The sequence below is a fragment of the Takifugu rubripes genome, chromosome 9 (assembly GCF_901000725.2).
Source record: "Takifugu rubripes chromosome 9, fTakRub1.2, whole genome shotgun sequence".
NCBI lineage: Eukaryota > Metazoa > Chordata > Actinopteri > Tetraodontiformes > Tetraodontidae > Takifugu > Takifugu rubripes.
The window spans coordinates 6,564,287-6,584,919 of NC_042293.1; the positions used below are offsets into that span (position 1 = coordinate 6,564,287).

The window sequence follows — 20,633 nt, forward strand, 5'->3', positions numbered from 1 at the left end:
AAAAATATATATGATAACTAATTAGAAAATGAACCTTCTTACTCTTTCAAAAGGTTAATAGTAAATAAGAATAATGTGGTGAAACGTCTGACGAGTGCTAGGCAGTGCAAAGCACGTGTTGCTTTTCACAATTTATTAACAAAATGATAAAATAAATAAATACAAATTGATCAAATGCTCCTAATATCAACTCCTCCCCATGTTCCCTACAGTATTTCCTAAACACTGCATACAAAGAATTCATCACAGAAGAGGCTCAATACAGAGGTAAGAATCCCACCAGACCAGTCACAATGTCAGGCCAACAGAAGACACATCTGGAACAGAAGTCAAAAAAATAAACACATTCCTTTCCAAAATCATTATGAAAAAATACAAACAATTATACAAATATTTAGATTGTGTAATTAACAATTTACACTTTATTCAGCACACCAGGTGAACTTTATTCATATCGCTACAATGCATCTCACCAAATGGAAGATAAAAAAGACTTCTTTTATTTTGTAATTTCCACTTTTTCTTTATTTTATTTTTTTGCACTCAACACTCCCCCAAATGGAATCAGCTGTGGATGAGGTAAGAAGCTTCAGGTGTACAGTTGGGTCTGGACAGGATGCCAGGTGAGTGATGATAACAACGGGCTGATGTCATGTTTCCACAGAATACTACAAGGCCACAATCATGACATGATCGTATTTAAAACCGACTCGAGTTGGACTGAAAGCATCATGGTTGATGGAAACTGATGCACATAGAGTCTCTGTCAAATACAACTCTCAACGGCCAACACCACGGTCCTCTTCCAGCTCAGAGAATGCACACGATGCAGAAATTAAATTTCAAATGATATGCATCGACTACAGAAAAGGCTTCCAAACAGAAATGCACAGTTGCAATGTTCTTTGGATAAAATCACTTTTAGAGCGTGACTGACTAGAAACCGAGGAACTTTTTGCTCGAGATGACGCAATTTAGACGTTAAGACTCGACTGACCCTGCCCCCCTCACACACACTGGGATCCCAACATTCAGCGTGGTGCATTTGCCAAATTAAAATCAAAACCAAAAAAAGTTTTCCCTCCTCAAAACGTGAAGTCAGTAAGAAATCATCTGAACGGTTCACACCTAATCAGAACGTTTGGCATCAGGATGCCTGAATGTTTAAAAGAATAAAAGGTGACTTGAGATTTACAAAAAAAACTTTAAAAAAACAAAACACAAATGCATATTAAAAAGGTTCGACAGATCCTGTATAAAATTTTGCATAAGAAGGCATGCGTTCCACCAGAGTGAGTGGACAGATGTTGCTAATTGGGTCAAAGTCTGCCCATCAGGGTGCAGGTTTGTTCAAACGCACACAGGCTCCGGCTCACACGACCTGATTCAGCAAACTCATCTCTCCTCCAAAAACACAAGAAAAAGAACCACAGCACGGACAGAACGATGAACGAGTGGAAGGGAGACAAAGAGGTCTCATCGAGGCCTCGGGATCCCAGATTCATGACTGCAATTCAGGAGATCCCTTAAATTCTTTTCCTTTTTTTTTTTTACACTGATAATAATACTGGTCAAATGAAAAGTGCATCACAAAACAACTGACTGTCACACCGAGCTTCGTCAACAATCCCTCATTCATATTTTTTTCCCCCCATCAACCACAATTTGATTTTCACTGAACGACCTCTGAGCTGCATCAGCAACTTTTTTTTTCTTGATGTAAATTTTTTTTACATAATAAAAATAAAAATAAACACATTTAAGGCAACTCCTATAATAAACAACAAGAAAACACTATCTGGTCAATCTAAACGGCTTTATATGAAGCGTAGTTTCACTTGCATTGACTACTGGCAGCCTGAGGTGAAGGGACCGGCTCTGTGCTCCAGGCTATTCGGGGTGGAGCTTGGAGGGATGGTTCAGATGGGAGGGTGGCAGGCTGGGTGGGGAAGTAAGATTCTACAAGTCACAGTGCAAGTCAAGAGACAAAATATTATCTGCTGTTTGAAAAAAGGCACTCGAGGTACCTACTGTACAGAGGGAAAGGTCCAGTTTGCCTGGAACAGGTTTGGGCTTGTTCAAAAGAAAGGAAAAAAAGAAAGAGCGAGTTAAGCGACTGGACTCGTGATCCGTGAACAAAGGCAGGCTGAAATGAAGACAAAAGAGAAAAATCCACCCAAGTGCGCCCACACATAAAGTAATACAGCAGAACTGTTCACCATTTTCAGTCTAGGACAACTTCTAAGTGAAGGTGGACCATAGTTTCTGTTTTTTTTCTGGGATTTTTCTGAATGAAGGCAGTTTATACAGCTGATGTCTGAGGGGTGTTTGCTCAGATATGTTGATTCGCTTTCAAGAGTCCATTTTGATATGACAAAAAGACACCATGTAACTGGCCCGACATCATTACTACCCTGCTGCCCCTTTAGCCACACACTCAAGGTGAATTCCTTTCTTACAACAAAGAAATCATCTAAATGGAGTCACATTATTGACTATAGAGCAAAGATGGTCAAGATGAGAACTCCCCAAAAGCAAAGCCGGTACGTCCTGATCACCCCTGGGGCCTGGCTGCAGCATTCATCTGCATCAATTTTAGATTTTAGATTTGACATTTTTTAACTCAATTCCTTGTATGTGAAACGTTTTAGCTGCTTTGTTGCACAAAGGAAGGTAAGATATCCAAATTGTGAGATGACAGCCATGATGGCAGCTGTCTCCGCTCAAACAGAGCAATGAGAGGACCTGAAAAAGGTACCAGACTAGATGAAAAATCATTACCGTCCATGATCAGGGGACCAATTGTATCTGAGCTAAATATCAGGTAATTCCTTTGACTAATATCCCTGCCTGAATTCCACATTTCTTTATTTATTCATTTAAACATCTGGACGAATATTCCAAGTTGTGCTGCTAGCATGCCGTCAATCCCACTGAAGTCTAAGAGATGTTGCACAAATGCTGCGGCTGTTTGGAGTGTCATCAAAAACCAACCAAAAAACATCAATAAATTAGAAAAAGCACACACTTGGCCCAATATTGCAAAAGTAAGACATTCCAGCACAACCAGAGGCACCGTTAATGAAAGACCAGAGTTCGTTAATGCCCCAAACCCAACAGTTCACCGGACAAAGACAGACCTGGACCGACAGCCACCAACGCCAACGAACAACAGCATCACATTTCAGCTCCCAAAGGAGATGCGCTAGTCTACATGTGAGGGGGCAGAAAACCCAGCTATTCCTCCCAAAAATGATAGACACTTGAGCTTAAATGTCAGACAGAGGTTTGCATTTCCTCCTAGAAAAATATTGGCAATGTGGGGATAAATCACATCACAACAAAAAAGAGATGCATACTCTGTTCAATCCCATAACAACATACAAAAAGCTCTTCAGCACTTCTTTGTAACGCAGCAAGCTTGTGCTTTAGTCGCAGGATTTGTGTTTTTTTTTTTTCCTAGGTTCACATAACAAATCCTTCCATGAAGGAAAAAAAAGTTCCTTTAAATGGTATCATTTAACAAGCATCCTGTCTCAAAGAGGGGAATCTCAATTTCAGAAATTTGTACCAGATAACCTTTTGGTGCGGTAGAGTGGGCATGTCTCTGCTGAATTTGGGAACATTTGGCAGTTCAGGGTTCAACAGAAATGTACCTTGATGGCAAAGAAAATAGATATTTTGTGTAAATTGCCAGTTCAGCAGGATCAGGAACAGAAAGCACTTATTCTGAAGACTAGGAAGACCTGAATATCTTTTCCTATAAAAAGAAACAACACAGCCCAGATATAGTTTGTGTTTTGACATTGCAATATTGCAATTTCACATTTAGTGCTCACAGTTGACACACGTAACTCACAAATGAAAACTCAATCACGACACTTGACCAACACCACTGAAAACATCTGCTACCGCGCCTGTTCCGCCGCGTCCTCCTCACCTGCTGAACCAACGCTCAGCACCTCTCCCACCCCAGCTCAGGGACCAAGGAGGAGAGGGGAGGGGATGCTGAGGGCACTTTAACTGGGATTCTGGGGGAAATCTGCTCACTGGTTAACTGGGAGAGGGTTGGAGGCTGAGAGAACTTATGCGGTTGGGAGGTTCAGGAGGACATTAGATGGTAAAGGGTGGCTCAAAGGCTTCAGAACACCTCAAATACACCCAGGATTTGACCACGGGAGGATGTGTTGGTATCCCTCTTCATGCCTCTGCTTGCTAAACCTCATGGCACGATGGCTAAAGGGGGTCAGAGAATAAGCTAAGCTAGAATAAGCTACACTAACCAGCCAGATGCCGCCTGTGCTTTCAGTTAGACTGGAAGGTTCCTTTGTCAGAGTGCGTTGGTCCAGTTCAGAGTCGGCTGGTTACTGGGACGTTAAATCTGAGCATCCTACCCAGACCTCAGTTTGTTGGTAGAGCCCAAACAAAGCTAATCAGCTTTTACAACAGGTGACCTTTGGCAAAAATGGAAAATCTTGCTTAGAAGTGTCCTGAGCCTTTAGCGGGACCCACATCGACTGCTGTTGAACTGGGAATCTTGGGGGGCCCTTTAATGGGGGAAAGCAGGGAAGAAGGATGGTGAACAGGCTGTCTTTTCAGAACACATTTTACCACAACACTGCTTTTTATATCGATAACCCCGGACAGATGTTTTGTGTTCTCGATTTCGCCACGTGAACCCGTCTCCCCCTCCCATGAGAACGCAGGGGCCACAATAACAGGCACACACTGGTGTGATGATGAAATAAATCTCCCTTTGAGCATTCCCACCACTGATGTCTATCACTAATTGGCATGATGACACTGGTATGTTAGTCTTCCTGTACTCCAGCTCTGTGGGCAGAACAGCCTACATCATCCCAGAGTCATGTGACTTGGGCAGTATACCTACCAATGACACAGTCTGACAAATACAATGCAAACAAACAAACAACATTTATACAGATTGGCAACTTTAGAGCACCATTTGGTGCAAGCAAGTCTTTTTTTTTAATATATATGTTTCAATTCCCGCAACTGAAGAGACGTAGCATTATTTTTTATTGTCCAAACTGCTGACAAGAGCTGGCAAAGAATGCTGGCAGGGTTCTGAGGTTTTGCTGTTGCTGTTGTTGCTGCCGTCACTGTCGGTGATCTCCTCCTGTTTCTTCTCCGTTGCAGTCTCTGGAGAGGTGACAGCAGCCATCCTGTTGTCAGTGTTGGTGTTGCAACCTCCTGCAGGGCTGTGAGCGGGACAAGCCAGCTCCGTCGTACCGTTGGTAGTGGCGACCGCTGCAACTGCCGAGGCCGCAGGAACCTCAACAACAGGCGGCGCCTCCGTCTCAGGTTTGGCCACCATCTCTGCCTGTGGTTCAGTCCCTGTGCTGGCCCCTCCTTCTGCTTTGACTTCAGACTCTGCCGTGTCTCCAGCTGCTAATCCAGGGCTGTTATCTGCCGTTAGGATCCGACCGTCCACTACGACAGCCGGGCTGCCCGGGTCTCCAGCCACCGTTGCTTGTATTTTCTCATTGATCCCTGTGGCTCTGTGCTCTTCTTGATTATTCCCATCGGTGCTGCTGCTGCTGACGGAGGCGTTTCCGTCCTTCATTTGCTCCACAGAGTTAGAGTCTGGTGCAGATTCGGAGCAAACGACACCTTCGGCACTGTTCTGGACTCTGGAATTGATGTCCTTACCCTCCGTCTCTTCCAGAGTTTGGTTGAAATTGAAGGCTTGGATGAGGCGGATCAGGTGTTTTACCTTTTCCAGGGAAAGCTGCATCTCTTTCTGACGAGCCAGGATGGTGTTTTTGGTCTCCATGCATTTCTGATAGAACAACAGCAAAAAGTCAAATTTAATCCCAGTTTCCCCAGATGTTTAGAACCAACAAGCTCTACTGCTCTGGCCGGTGGACAGTAGAACAGGGAATAAACCTCCGAGGTTGTGAGACTGATTATATTATTATTCTAATAGGATCTGAGTCTTTTTCACTGGTAAATCTGACATTCTCTGGTTCTTACCGTTATGGAGTTGCTGAGCTGCTTGACTCTTTGTTCCAGCTGCTCTCGCTCCAGTTTTAGCTCAGAACTCCACTTCATCAGCTTCTGTTTCTCCTCTTCTTTAGCTGCAAAACATACAAAAAGCAATCTCGTCACTGTTACCTCTTCGTCATCGGCAGAATGAAGGAAAAAGAATCTGAAATCACCTTCTTTGTAAGCGATGTAGGAATGAACAATAGCCAGCGTTCCAGGCCAGGGAATGGCTTCTTCTTTTTTCAGGATCTGCAGCGAGAAACTCGGAGTTGTCACAGAGAAATACCTGAGGAACAACTGATCAGGCCGCCACCCTGCGGCGCGGCTGAGAGACGGCGAGCAATGAAGTGATGGGCGTGAGATGCTAATTTTACTGACACAGTGAATGAGACAAAAGCACAAAGAAACAATACTGCATCATGTTTATGCTTACAAAGATTTGAACAGTCCTACAGTCCAGGAGTGTTTACAGTCTACTACAGCGTCTGGCCCTGACTGACCCCTCTCTGGGCCCCCCCACAGCTCAGATCACGGCTGCTGCATTTACCTGATCTTGACATTTTGGACAGATCCACATGCCTTTAGGAATGGTTTTCAGGGGTGGATCCAGGCAGTCCAGATGATAAACACGAGAACAAGTGTCGCACATGAGCAACTGGCCACTGCGTCTGCACACAGTGCAGAAATCCTCATGGATGTCTCCCTGTGAGGAAGAATTGGACCAATCAGTTTCCCTGCCCAGCTGAACCCCACCACCCGTCTATGGAGAGGCGGAAGAGGCTCTGTGATCTGGTTACTGTTGGCCTTTTAGCATCTAATGGATATGTGTATTAGATAACCCACAGAAAGGTTAGAATGTGTGGTTGAGTAGTTGTTATTAATGGATGCTCGTGGGTACAGGACTCTGTTCACTTTGTAAGATCCAACTAAAAATCTGGTGACTGATGATAATCACATGGAGACAACGGACTAATGGACATGTTTGTGGAAATCTTGGGGTGTGGATGGTTGACAGAGCTATTGGGCCACCGGGGCTGTGTGTGACGGGCTTTTCCGACCCTCTGAGCTGTCCGACTCCCCCATCGTTACTTACATCCCCAGAGCTGGGGCTGGGCAGGGGGAGGGAATGGACAGGGCTTGAGGGGGAGGTCGGGGTGAGGCTGCCCAGCTCCGGGACACTGCTGTATTTGGGTGGGCGACCTGGGTGAAATGAGACAGACGACAAAGACGGAAAAACAAAGAAAAAAAAGAAAGATGGAGAGGGGGGAGAAAAAAACAACAGTCTGTATGACATACCTTAGAAAGGGAGTCTTCATTGGCTAGCATGAGACAAAGGAGCGGTCAGGGAGGAAGGGGAGGAGTCAGAAGCACAGACAGAGTTAGTGCAGGAGACTCCAGGTGAGCTCCAGGCCAACAATGCAGTCATTAATCTAGTCAGCTGTTACCACACCAACACCAGCAGAGCCGCAGATGGGTTCAGGCCAAAATCTGCCACTTCTTATAGGGCGATTTTTTACGTAGCTACATGTAAAAGGCAGCCGGACAAAACAAAGGCTAAGATCACATGCGTAAGGTTTACTGCACATTTCTAAATAAAATACCACCTCATGCAGTCCTCTGGATGTGGATGTGATAAAGCCTGACGCAGACACATCGGATTTTAGTGTTTGAGTTTTTCTTATCAGTGAAATGGTTGTGCAGATTAAAACCTGTTAAGTTAGCCTGAAGTAAATAAGATTTTGGTCATTAAAACAGGTGGAACTCCACAGTGAAAACTTCCTCAATTAAATTTAGCCATGGTGTTTCATGTTAATCGTGTGACCCGGAGTTCAACCAACATTCACACATGTTTCTGATCAGCCACCTGATTAATGGCAGAAAAAGATTCGATAGGAGGAAAATGGATCAGAAAAATTCCCTTCTGTCAAACACTCAACAATCTCTACATTTGTAAGGACACTTTTCAGGCACTTGAATATCATTGGCAATTCCCAATTCTTTCAGGAACTTCATTAGAAGAGAACATGTGTGAAGGTTGAACCAGATTTATACTTTTTCATCAACCGTGATAAAGAACCACCAGAACTGCAGCACAGAATTGATGGATTGTTCAGAAAAATGCGGCTACCGGTACTTTGTTGAGTTTCTGATTCTTTTTGCTAGGAATGTTTTATTAAAGGAAAATAACTGCATTTAGGCGACAAGGACACGCATGAAGAGGTTAAAATGTCACCATTTTAAATTATCTCTGATTTTTGAATCTTTCAGCTGAGCCAGCTGAGTTCTGCCATCATCTGACAAATAAGTAGAAATCTGGTTTTAGATATTAAAGCTGACTGAAGCACTAAGCAAGCAGGCAAATGAGGGAAGAAGACTCATTTTACAGCTGTCAACAGTTCTGGACATCATGTTATTCTAAAGTTCCATCAGCTTAATAAACCTGAAACATTTCTTTTTGTCCTGCAGAATGAGTTTGTAACGGCTCGATTCCACTCTCACATGGTTCCCTGACTGATGTCTCTATGCTGTTTCTGCCAGTTGTGGCAGGTTTTTGACCCGTGGGGTCAGAATTTCATACAGACCTCTCTTTCTAGCCCCCTGGTGCAGAGGGCTGTTCAGGTAACTCACTGCACTCTTTTTCCTCTGAAAAACAAATGGAAACACAAACAATCAAATACTTACATCAGGTTGGAGATTGTGATATCAGAGAACCAACAATTTCACAACAGGAACCTTTAAGTTCAATCTAATCTCAAATATTCATGTTGTACCTCTGGTTCAAACACGGCACCGCTGTACACAGGGTTAGCTGTCGTTCTTCTCTTCCTCTCCTGTCTTTTGCTCTGAATTTCTGTGATTAAATAGTCAAGTTTTGATGCAAATAACCATCTTGTTACTTTTATCTGACTTGAAGTTTTTCAACCAGTCATTCACCTTCCAAGTGGTCATGTGTTACCAGGCCCAAGGACACCATAAAGGCCAGTTTCTGGAAAAGAAACGACAGATTCCTCATGGGAGGAAGGTTGCAATACTGAATGCATCACTTGTGGGAACCTCGTAGAGTACCTCTGGATTCTCTTCTTTCTTGGGCCGGGGAGGAGGCAGAGGAGGAGACAAGGGAGGAGTGGATGAAGAAGGGATAGTCACAACAGCCTTCTGCTCTGCTCCATTTCCAGGTTTAACAGTCTGCTGCTAATAGGAGAAGAACCAAGGATTCAATGACAAACAGCCAGTAACAACCAGTTCACCTTCCAGCTATGCTACCAACTTCCATGAAATAAATAATATTTCTTTATTTGTTTTAACTAAATCTAGGGATCACAGGAAAAAAATACATTTTCAGTCTCTGGGAAGAGTTGCACTGGTAGTACCTTTGGTTCAGGGCCCAGGCTGCTGATCTGGATTGGCTGCACAGGAGTGGGAGTGGAGACAGGAATGGGGTTAGGTGGCTGCGCAGGGCTGGCGAGGCGTGTGGGCGCAGTAGAGACTGGCGTGGTGATGACAATGCCCGTCAGAGGGGTGGTGCCAGTCTTGCTGCAAGGCTGACCATTAACGATCCGGACCTGGTGAATGGGGGCCGCTGAGGGCAACGGGGATGACAGCTTGGTTGCCAGCATCACAGGCCTCTGGAGCAGCTGTGGAGCAGCCATCATGGGTGGCGGGGGGGCCGGTGCAATCGGGACATTGGTGGATGTCGCGGGTTTTGGTCTGACCTGCTGACGAGAGACAGCCAATCAGAGAAGTGCACAAGTATTTACCTGACAGTGCTGGGTGATGTGCTGTAGAGCTCTGATTGTTTCATTGATAATGTTCAAGAATGTAACTGTAGATTACACAATAATGATAGCAGATAAATATAAATTCTTTCCCTTCCTGGATTTAGTTTACCATGACCTGCTGCCGTGGAACTGCTTTGTATGGTGTATTTCTGAAATTATAACATGTAGTGTGAAAGATTTCTAGATCTATTTGACTGAAAGACCTTAAATTTGCTCCTATTATGAATTAGAATAGGCAAAATCTAAAATAGATATTTAACAAAATTAAAGCTTTTAGTATTTTACAAAATAACCAACAGTGAAAAGAAATGGAATTTGTTATGACCCATTTACTTAAGATTCACATTTGTGTGTTGATTCATTCACTGATAGAGTGATACTCAGAAAAATAAATTTGATTGATAAAACTAAATATTTCTATTTTCTGGAAAGCGTCTATCCAGAATTAAATACCAGCATTACTTTTCTTTCCAACCACAATACCAAGAAGTCGATTAAGCTTATCAAACGATGACGATGTAGAAACATTTCCTGGTATTTCAGTTCCATGCTTCAGCTTTGTTCAGCTGTGTATGAGCTGTTGTAAATATTGTCAGCCAGTGTTAACAGTGATTTTACAATGGAACCAACCAGAGCTCCCAGCAGCACCACTCAGCATGGATTAAATCATCAACATGTTTCCAGTTAATGAGTTAAAAGACACCAACAGCCAGGAACAAAAATACCAAGAAGCTGCAGGAAATCAAGCAAGGTAAACACACACACATATTCACGAGCAGGAAACCGTCTAAAGGGACCTTTTTACAGGTCAGTCAGAAAAGATAAAAAGCAGAGGGAGAGAAGATGAGTTGAGGCAGCACAGAGCAAACAATGTTTTAGTGCCACGAGCAAGGCATGAGTGTTTGCTTTAGTCCAATTCTGCCCTCTGCTGGAGAGTGAACAGGTCACCTTGGGGGGGGGGGCCACAGAGGTCTGGGAAAGTTAGGGTTTGGAGGCGGGTCTTACAAGGACGCACCTGTGGTTGAAAGGTGGGTCGAGGCATCAGTCTAGGAGGAGGGACAAACTGAGGAACTTTGATTGGCTGGGCAGTGGTGGTGGTGGCCTGCACCTGAGACAAAACCACAGCAGATGTAGATCTGTGCAACACTTTCTGCTGTTCGAACACCAAGTCGTTTGCTGCCATTGCACACGCGTGTCTGCTTGCTGCCAAAATTACAGCAACATCCTAAAGTGTCACCAGTCGTTTCATCACACCAGGACTGTTGGGATGTATCGATTCATTTCACTTGGTTTTGTTCGCCTACAACTGTAGATCGTTAGTCATTGATCACCAGTGGACAAACCTGTTGACCTCTGCTGGTTCACGCAGCCACATATCAACATGGCTAACGGAGGCAGCCAAGACTGACTGAGAACTGTGACCTGTGTCATCAATTTGGCTGCAACATGGCCACCACTCACACCACAGCCTGCTCAAGCACTTAGCAGTATTAGAGGAAACCTACAGAAGGAGTTTTTTTTTTTTAATCCTGCAAAACCCCCAAGTGAACATGAAAAGTCAGTAGATCAACTCAGCACTACAGAAGACAAACTGGACACATACTGAGTCAGCAAGACACGGAGGAGATGGAGGACTTACCACCATAGCATTCTTGGATACCAGTCGCATGGGCTCCGAGCTCTGGTTTGTCAGCTTGCTGGCCACCTGCAGGTTGATGGGGACGTTCTGTGATTCGGATTTGGTGATAGATGTGGTTACCATTGCCACTGTAGGCGGGCGTGGCGACAGGACAGAAGCAGGTAGGGCAGGCGTGGCAGCAGCTTTCAGCACCAGAGGTAGAGTCTTTGTGGTGAGGACCGGCGTGACTGTCAGTGTCTGTGGAGACACCGTTCAAGCCATGAGACGAGATGGTTACGTGGGTTTTATGTAGAGGTGCACCACTTTGGTCCTCATTGCTCAATAATGTTCCCACGTACACTCACCGGTGGACCGAGTGGTGTAAAATCACATCACTAGAGTACCATTAAATGAGCACCAGAAAGAGCGATGATGTGACTACAGTACCTGCTGCAGTCCTCCAGGTATCTGCTGGCTCTGCAGCAGGTTGGCAGGCTTGAGGTCGCCGCCTACTGGAGGAGTTTGGACGTGCAGCTGTAGTTTTGTCTCAGGCTCCTGCTTCACCAGCAGCTCCTTCCTCAGCTGCTCCACCACCTTTTTCTGCAGGAAAGGAGAGATAATACTCACATGGCATCTAACTCAGTGAAAACCCTGAACAAAACCCTTCAATAGAAGTATAGAAGTATGTTTGACCGAGGCCCTCGAATTACTGACAACACTCTGACTTCCTGTCTTGGACATTCAGCTTTAACTTCATCCTGTGGACAATAAACTTAACAAACATCCTAAATAAATCAGTTTGCTGCTGTCTGGCTTCTGAAACGAAACCATCTATGGTGTAACATACATCAAAATACCAAGATCAAATCAAAGTGAATCTCTTGCATTAGAGCGTATCTGACTGCCACTGGTGTCTTTCCAAAGCACTGCAGATTTGTGTATCAGCCATTTTGAGCAGCAGCTGACAAATTTACAACAGGAGAAACCAGTGAGTTGGGTTAGTAATCAATAATTGCTGGTCAACCCCGCTACAATCTCTGCTGTGCCACAGAAGGGATTCATAGAAGAATCAAGAGCAGATTGTAATATAGAGAAGTAGGGGGTCTCTCACTCACACACAAAGCTGGCACTGACGTATGAATTGAGGGTGAAAGATAAAGCAGACCTGTTGCTTAGCAACACTGGACTCTCTCGCAGCAACTTAATGCAGTGACACACAATCATAAAAATGAACTGGGAAAAAAAAAAAACCAAAGCCCCATTTGTCCTCTCAGAGTAGTTTGACCCACAGCCTCAGTTAATCAAGCACAACTAAGGGATGTTTTATTGCTCAGGATGAAGCCGTCGAGTCATGGCTGCTCTTAACAATGTATGCTGTAAAGCACCATTCACAAACACAGAAAACAGCGACCAGCCACCAGATGGATGACGTTTTATTCAGTGAGGATTAGAATTATTTACAAGAACTTTGATTCTACGAAGATATACGAAGCTGTGGTGGTGGGATTTAGGTATCTAGAAGCAGGCAAGTGTCCGGGAGAGCAAACTGAGCAGGGAGTTGGCGTGTTGCTGAACGCTCTGTAAGAAGAGACCCGAGAACTTCTGCTGGTGTGGGACGACGCCAAAACATTCCATCTGATCCAGAGAATCACAAGGCTTTGGCCCGGCTCTGGTCCACCCACACTGTGAACAAACTGTCTAGCTCTGCCCTCGTTCAACACAAAACTTACCAACCAGCAGGTTAACAACAAAAAGAGGCTGAGCTTTAGGTGTCCTATAGCACCATTAAAAAAGCCCCCCTGGGTTAAAGTAAAGGTGACGTGCATCACAATTTTAATATCAAGCTCAATAAACCCAAATGATCGGTACAACAATGTACCAATTGGTCGTAAAGTTCAGCAGCATTTTTATTGGCTCATTTGTTAAAATTCCATGAAAGATCTGTTCAGCATCTGTATTATTTGTCTAGAAGTCTCTACTGACAGGGCGTTAAATCAGTAGCTCCTGTTTGCAGCATTTCCATGGAAACAGATAACTATTACTTGAATAAATTGATGCAAAAGAAAACAACAAAAAAAAACTTCAAAACCAGCTCTGCAGACTCTTTGTTATTTGACTTTGCAGCAAATTAACAGATTTTGTTGAAGAACCGAAAACAAAGATGTGTCTTTGGGCCAGTTTTATCAGCCATGGTATTGAAAGATGCATTGATTTAATCACAGACTCCATCTTCTATTAATCGGCACATACTCAGGCCTCTTTCAATAATGCATGGAATTCAGAGACTCTCAAACGTGCCTGACATTTGCTGTTGCTGTGATTAAAGCACAGTTTTGACCTGAAAACAGGTATTTGACCAGCTGAAACTTGCTCACACAGAAGCTTCTTAAGTTAACGTTACAAACACACATTCATACTGTTCATCCTCACGGTCTTTCACTTGCACAGCAACAAAGCAACAAAGACTGGTGAGTGGCAGCAGGAAAGTATGAACCTGATTAAACCAGTCTGCATGATAAGCAAGCAAAGAAGAGTGCTGGTTTAACTGGTATGTCATGTGGCCTGATGAAGTTCTGTCTGTCATTACTGGACCTCCAGAATGTGTAGATTAACTCCTTCAACAACAAGAAGCACCCATAATTCTGTTGATGAGGAGGCTGCAGGCAGCAGAGACAACTTTGATCAGTTGTACATCGGCAATGGAGGAACTGAGCCATAGACCTTATTCTCCCGTGCACATTTCTTGTTATCATCACCAGATAACAACACTCAGTCAGAGTAATCTTCAGAAGTTGTAATGGAATCAGTCACTTACACTTCTATTTTTGCCCATGTCCTGAATTTAAAAAAAATAAAATAAAAAAAAACACAACCACCTGATAAGCAACATCAGTGTCAAAGAAGCTTCAAAGCCCTCATTCCATTCTACGAGTTCTGCACCTATCTGGATCAGCAGCGGAAAACAGTAAAACATGTTGGGGTAGTTAAAAATAGCTCGCTGACAGCAGTTAAATAAAGACACCTCCCACCAAAATAAGCAGGAACACAGGATTCAGAATCAAAGGAGGGATGAAGATGTGAAAAACAAGATTCAGACTTTTGAACAAGATGTTGTATTTCTGGTCACTTCTTGAAACTAGAGCCAACAAGCTGCAGAGCTGGTTTATTCCTCAAATAAAGAATGACTTCATGATCACTTCATCTCCTTAAAGTGTGGCAATTAATGGCCTTTCATTTGGAAAAAAAAAAAAAAGGATGTCTGTGAAAACTTGAAGGACAGTGTTTATTAAAAAGATTTAGCCCTAAAGTCCACCTCAACAAGCTGCGTGTAACATACCTGCTTCTCACTCAGTGCTGTGATCTTTGCTTGAAGTTCATGCAGCTGCTTTTTTAGATCTGCATTCTGAAGGAAAATTCATACAAAATCACCTTTGTCCCACAAAACAGTAATTTTCGTATAAAGGGGTGCAAATCACACGAAACACGCTTAGTTATGCGGGTGATGTGAGCAACGTCGGATACCTGAGGGTCCTGCTTCATCTGGGCAACGAGTTTCTGCAGAGGAAGAAGGGGGAAATAAAAATTAGTGACATCTGCTGGCCACAAGTAGAACTGCAGTCAGGGGAGGGCGCACCAGTCAAGCAAAAACAGCAAATCTTTTTAAGATTAAAAATATATTAAGATTTATTAAATTAAAATGAGATTATAGGAGATTAATTTACATGAAAATCAAAGAAATAATCCAACAAAGCTATCTGTTACATACTGAGGAAAATATATAGAAAACTATTAGAATTTAAATTTATGGGTGATTTATGGGTAAATTTAAGGTTCATTCCAATTTAAACAATTAATACTAAATGATTCCAACCACAAAGCATTCATTCATGGTAGAAAAACTGAGAAAATAAGCTTTCCCTCCATAAAACAGCTCACACATCTGAATTTTCTGCTGTAATTGGGTCAAGATTTCTGAAAAGAGACACGGCTATTAAGATTTCCACATGTTTTTTTCCCCTCTTATAGTGCCATGAGCAAAGTGACATCTAGCTTCATTACACTGGAAGGAACACAGACATTATTACAACTGATATCTGCAATACTGAGTGAGGTAAAATGGACCAAATGGGAAAAACAGCAGCACTGGTGAAGAAGAGAAAGCACATAATGGATGGACCCAGTGGTGCTGCTGCTAATGCTAATGTAGCTGTTGTTAATGCTGCCTCACTTTCTGGTGGATAAACTTACTCTTATTCTTTTAATGTTCTATTCAAACTGAAAGCTTACGATCAGGGAACTTTCAACAGTGAGCTTCCATCTTTATGGTTGCAGTTCAGTTTGAGAGTTTAGACCTTTTTATCATTTTATTATGTTGTTATGCTAAAATTAAAAATACTTGTTTACACTCTATAATGCAGACGGTCTTTGAAAATGGAACTGACAGCTGTATTCAGACTCTGTGTTTAGGTGCCTATGGAAGTACTTACAGCCTCCAGTCTCGTTTATGGTGTCACAATCTTAGCTAATGAAGATTTGGGGCTATTATGGGTTTTTTTTTGTTTTGTTTTTTTGATGTAGCATACAGTTGCAGAATGAACCTTTATGGGGCCTGGGTGACTTATTTCTCTTTGAAGTTCACCATTAAACATCAGGAATTTCAGCAGTGGTGAGCGACAGCCGCCTCCTAACCCACTGACCCAGTGGCCTTGAATTGTAGCATACCTGATGAATCTGGATCTCCACCTTCAGAGCCTCCTGTAATGTCTGTAATTCCATCATGGATCCAGTAAATCTGCCAGCCGATCGATCAGCCTGGGTACCCATGCACGCACGCGCATGCACACACACACACACACACACACACACACAGACACACACCCACACGCACATGTGCACACGCACGAGAGGGGAGATGGAGCGAGAGGGAAGAAGGAGAAAGGTCTAAACAGCAAGCTCAACAAAAGTCACCTGGGCTGGGGTCACAGCTGTTGTCATAGAAACACAAGGTACAAGGACTTCCTGCTGTGTGACAATAATGCTAAACTTAACCCTACACCAAGGTGAGAAAAGCCTCACTGCGAGTCAAGTGTTGTGCAGCGAGTCTAAACCTGCCACCATAAGCCCCATCCCTCACTTGGGTACAGTATTTACCAATGAATAATGTGAATAAAGGCTTTTACCTGAACACCGTCTCCAGTAGGAAAACCATCCAACTGAAGCATTAAAGTGCCGCTGAAAACAAAGAAAGACATATTTCAAGCTAATTTTCATCATAAAACCATTTGGTGTTTCTCAAACAATAAATAAGTAAAGATGATTTAATTTATGGTTGTACTGTCTGTTCCTTTTAATAACCGATATTATTGCAATCACTATTTTCATAGTCTGGAAAATCTAAAAATAAATAAGCACCATAAGACAATATTAGATTAAAAAAAACTACACTTGTTATCTTTTGAAGGAGTAGAGTTAACAAATGTGATGATAATGACACCAGTCTTGGTAAATGTGTCAGATTATTTTGTTGTCAAATTACAATGCTTCACTTTGGTGCTGTCAAGCTAAAATGGGTTCAGTGGATGTTGAAAATTCTACCCTATGACTCTAAAACCAGCTGGATTAACTAAGATTATCATTAAATGACTGTTAATGATATCATACACAGCCTTAATCCATTGAATGTGGTGACATGTAGAGTCACTTCAAAAAGGAGGACTTACCACCTGGCTTCGGGACTGGACTCCACCCCTCTGTGCTGCCCTGTGCAACATAAAAAATGCCCACAATCAACACTGCTGAGATATAAATTTTAACACAAATTCAACTACTGTGCTTTAAGTTTTAAATTAGTTGAATACCATTTTTTCCAGTATTTCTGAATGCTTCCTTCACATAATTTTACTTAAAGTCTTAAGTATAATGATAATCATAATAAGTACTTTATAACATAGCAGGTGACCCTGAGGATCACCTACAGGAGATGTAAAATTAAATTTTTTTACCATTGAGTAACTTATAATAGCTAAGAAACATGAATTTCACATTTAGAATAGTCTAAACAGAAACACACAAGTAAGCAGTAAAAGTACACACACCTGTATCAGATGCATGTGGTGAGAGTAGCAAATATACACAAGTATTTTTTGCTGCTGTTTTGTCACTGGAATTCATGAAACTATAAGCAGTAAAAGAACAAAAAAGGATCTGCATCATGAAGGCATCTGTAATAAACACAGACTGGTGCTACACTTAATGTAGTAAAAAAATAAGTCAGCAGTAAAAGTATGCATCTCAAATTAGTGGTATGTAGTTAAAGTAGCAGCAAAAAAGTACAGACAGTAATACGATGAAGCAGCAGTAGTTGAGCAGCAACAGTAGCTTCATGCAATATAAGCATTTCCATTGAATGTAAGTGTACAGCTAAATTATCAGGCTTGTTACGCAAGTATCACTATTAGAAAAGTACTATCGGTTCGGAGAATTATAAAACACTCATGTAATACCAGCAATGGAAGCAGTGAGAAAAGGTATGACAGAACAATCAGCTTAAGCTTATAAACGTATCAGCATTCAAAGCCGGAAGCTGCAGAAGTAACAGTGAAACTACAGAAGTTACTTAAGCTGGTTAATTATCAGCTGAATCAGTCTTCATGCAGGAATATCCTGCCAGGAAAACAGCCCAATATTTTATACTAGTTTAGAAAAGGGTTCAAAAGTTGCCTTTCTTTATTTTGGTTTAAATGAATCATATAGATCTTATACTGTGGTACACAGGTGACAAGCAGGTATAAAGAATAACAACTACTCTAGGTAGAATTTAAAATGTAACAATAAATAAAGTATATCCACAGAGGTACATCGAAAAGGTCAATGTATAGTTCACTCAAAATAATTCTTATGCCCTTATTATTCACTAACTAGTGTGACGGCAGTTTAAAAAAAACTCTTGTTGAGTTTCACAGTTAAATTAGTTCACAACCAAATCTCATAACATGGAAGGAAACTGTGGGAATGTCTTCAAATCTTAAAAAAAACACACACCAAAAAAGCAGTAATCAAGTCATAAACACATTAACAAAGACAATTGTTCAACTCATCCATGCAGGGCTTCAACCCTTGAGATCAACTACTCTGCACCTCCTTTGTGCACCACAAAAGAGAAATAAATGTTTGCAGCACTTAAAGAAAAGGGACACAAACACAGGTTCCATCCAGCAGCACATCTGCAGGCTTTAAAAACTGACCAACTGATGTTCTCAGTCTAAATTTGACTTGTTGGAGTCTGACCGACAGCACAAAGGTAAAAGAGAGACATTTTTCTGATGGTTTCCAGCCACTTTCCTGGTTGTTTTGGTGGATCTGTGCGCCTCCAAAACTAGCAAAAGTGTTTCTCTGCCCCAGGAACTACAGAGACCATCCCAGCTCTATAAGTATCACAGCGGGGGGTGAATAATTACTGATCTCCTTTGATTATTTTAGGTGAACTGTCTCTTTAAGTGCAGGGCGGAGGAACCAAAAGAAACAGGATTCATGTGTAAACACAGAGCGTCCAGCGAGGTTATATCATGATCCTGACCTCTATGACTAACGCCATGTGTCACTGATGGGAGCTTCATAGCTGCTGGAGCCCTTCTAATAAAAATCTATATTCAGATGCACTCTTTAATAATCACTCTTTCGCTGCTTCTCCACGGAGTGGCCCGGCCCAGTGGAAACGCCGCCGGTTAATTGGGAGTAATTGCTCCCTGGGTGGGACACCAAGTAGTCGGGATAAACTTCCATCAGCATCACATGCCGTCGCAGAGGCCCCGAAAAAGGGAGAAATGAAGCTAAAATGGAGGGTTTCGCTGCGAGAGACGTTAAGTGCTTTTTTTGCAAGGAGAGCAGAAAACGACGAAAAGTGTGTGTTTGTTTCGGTGGCGACATAAATGTTTTATAACATTCTTATTAGCCCCCCTAACACAAGCTGGCTGTTCAACCTCTCCTTAAGGGAAATAAAAAGGCATCGCTTTGCCTTGGTTAGGTGGCAACCTGGCGGCAAAGTGTTGTGTTTTGGTTGGGAAGCGGCGTCCCGAGTGTTTGTGTCGGTGCTGAGGATGCCAGGCGAGCCTCAAGCAGCCGACATTGCTGAAAATGTTGCCCAGAACAAGTGGATCAGGTTAGCGGTAGCGGCTAATGCTAGCCATCCTGTTAGCCGCGCTGGCTAACGCTACAAGCCACGCTGATAACTTACATCCAACACAAATATCAGCGTCGGTCGGCGGCGATGTGGGACGGAATGAAAGTGGAAATAAAGAAAATCGCGAGTGGACCGCCACCAAAGACGCCATCTTTTAGATTTGTGACAGCGAACAGGCGTCGGTGGGTCTAAGTTATATCGGCCCCTTGTCCTCCAGAATATCAACTCCTAGAATAAGAAACACACCAGCTAAACACACAGAAACAGAGGAACAGAGCTAAATACAGTCCACCTCCGGCTGCCAGCGCACACACCTGCCCACAAACAGCCACAAATACGCCGATAAAGCCTCGGGGATGAACGCAGGTGAAGTTTGACAAAAGAGAAAATTAAAGTTATGAAATTAAAAAGCCCAATGTGCACTTACTCAGCAGCAGTCCTCCTCTAGATTAATTAAATATATATCTATAAGAAGCCGATCCACGATGGAATAACAGCATATAAACAGTGCAGCAGAATCCTTCCCGCGCAGCTTTATTTGGCTGCAGTATTTTAGATTTAGTTTTAGTAAATTTGTGCAAAAACAGAAAAAAACTGAAGCTACAAAACAAGAAGAACTCTTCTTCAATCTCATTCAGCTCAGCCTCAGCACAGCACAGATCCCTGCGCTCCGGAGCTGGAGGAAGGGGAACAAAAACTACTAATAGGTTCAACTAACGGTCGTTTGGACGAGACAAAGCCTTTGATATTTGTATGCATTTTTGTTAAAGTTCGTTAAATGTGGCCGATCAGCGAGGCGCTGCTCGAAGAAAATGTGTTCGGAAAGCGAACTAGTTTTTTGTGTCGGTGCGGCGAATTTATTTCACTTTGCCTAAGGAACGGCGGTGCTGCGACTCTCATTGCCTAGGGAAAAAACCCGGATGTAAACTCAGTGAAACTCTATGGAGAGAAAGTCGGTACACACACAAACACACACACTCGCGCACACACAAACACACACACGCCATGGAAGTCAGCAGAGAAGCCGTTTTTGGTGCTGTGTTTTGAT

At 42.8% G+C, this 20,633-nt stretch overlaps 1 protein-coding gene across 12 annotated transcripts; it reads right to left on the reverse strand.

The window, feature by feature from the left end:
- Positions 1–116: 116 nt before the first annotated feature.
- On the reverse strand, positions 117–20,246 carry phf21ab (PHD finger protein 21Ab). Of its 12 annotated transcripts, XM_029841325.1 has the most exons (21): positions 20,013–20,246; positions 19,640–19,813; positions 17,502–17,581; positions 17,127–17,166; positions 16,587–16,638; positions 16,129–16,218; positions 14,929–14,961; positions 14,744–14,809; positions 11,854–12,006; positions 11,428–11,664; positions 10,804–10,896; positions 9,381–9,725; positions 9,076–9,201; positions 8,944–8,995; positions 8,781–8,860; positions 8,592–8,652; positions 7,103–7,209; positions 6,557–6,712; positions 6,183–6,258; positions 5,998–6,101; positions 117–5,803 (listed from the first exon to the last, which is right to left on the reverse strand). In XM_029841325.1, the coding sequence occupies exons 3-21, from the start codon at positions 17,575–17,577 to the stop codon at positions 5,033–5,035; spliced, it is 2,718 nt and encodes a 905-aa protein (XP_029697185.1). In that variant the 5' UTR covers positions 17,578–17,581; positions 19,640–19,813; positions 20,013–20,246; the 3' UTR covers positions 117–5,032. The 12 variants fall into 12 exon arrangements, with proteins under 12 accessions (XP_029697185.1, XP_029697186.1, XP_029697183.1 ...); XM_029841326.1 differs by lacking the exon at positions 19,640–19,813 and having other exon boundaries at positions 9,076–9,198; XM_029841323.1 differs by lacking the exon at positions 19,640–19,813.
- Between the last annotated feature and the right edge of the window lie 387 nt (positions 20,247–20,633).

Excerpts from the sequence above, each read along its gene's own strand:
- phf21ab (XM_029841323.1), bottom strand. The coding sequence starts at position 17,577 with ATGAATTCCAGTGACAAAACAGCAGCAAAAAATACTTGTGTATATTTG. Across the intron at positions 8,996-9,075 it reads AGAAAGAAGAGAATCCAGAG|AAACTGGCCTTTATGGTGTC; the intron begins GTACTCTACGAG and ends TTTCTTTTCCAG. Across the intron at positions 5,804-5,997 it reads AGCTCAGCAACTCCATAACG|AAATGCATGGAGACCAAAAA; the intron begins GTAAGAACCAGA and ends TTGTTCTATCAG.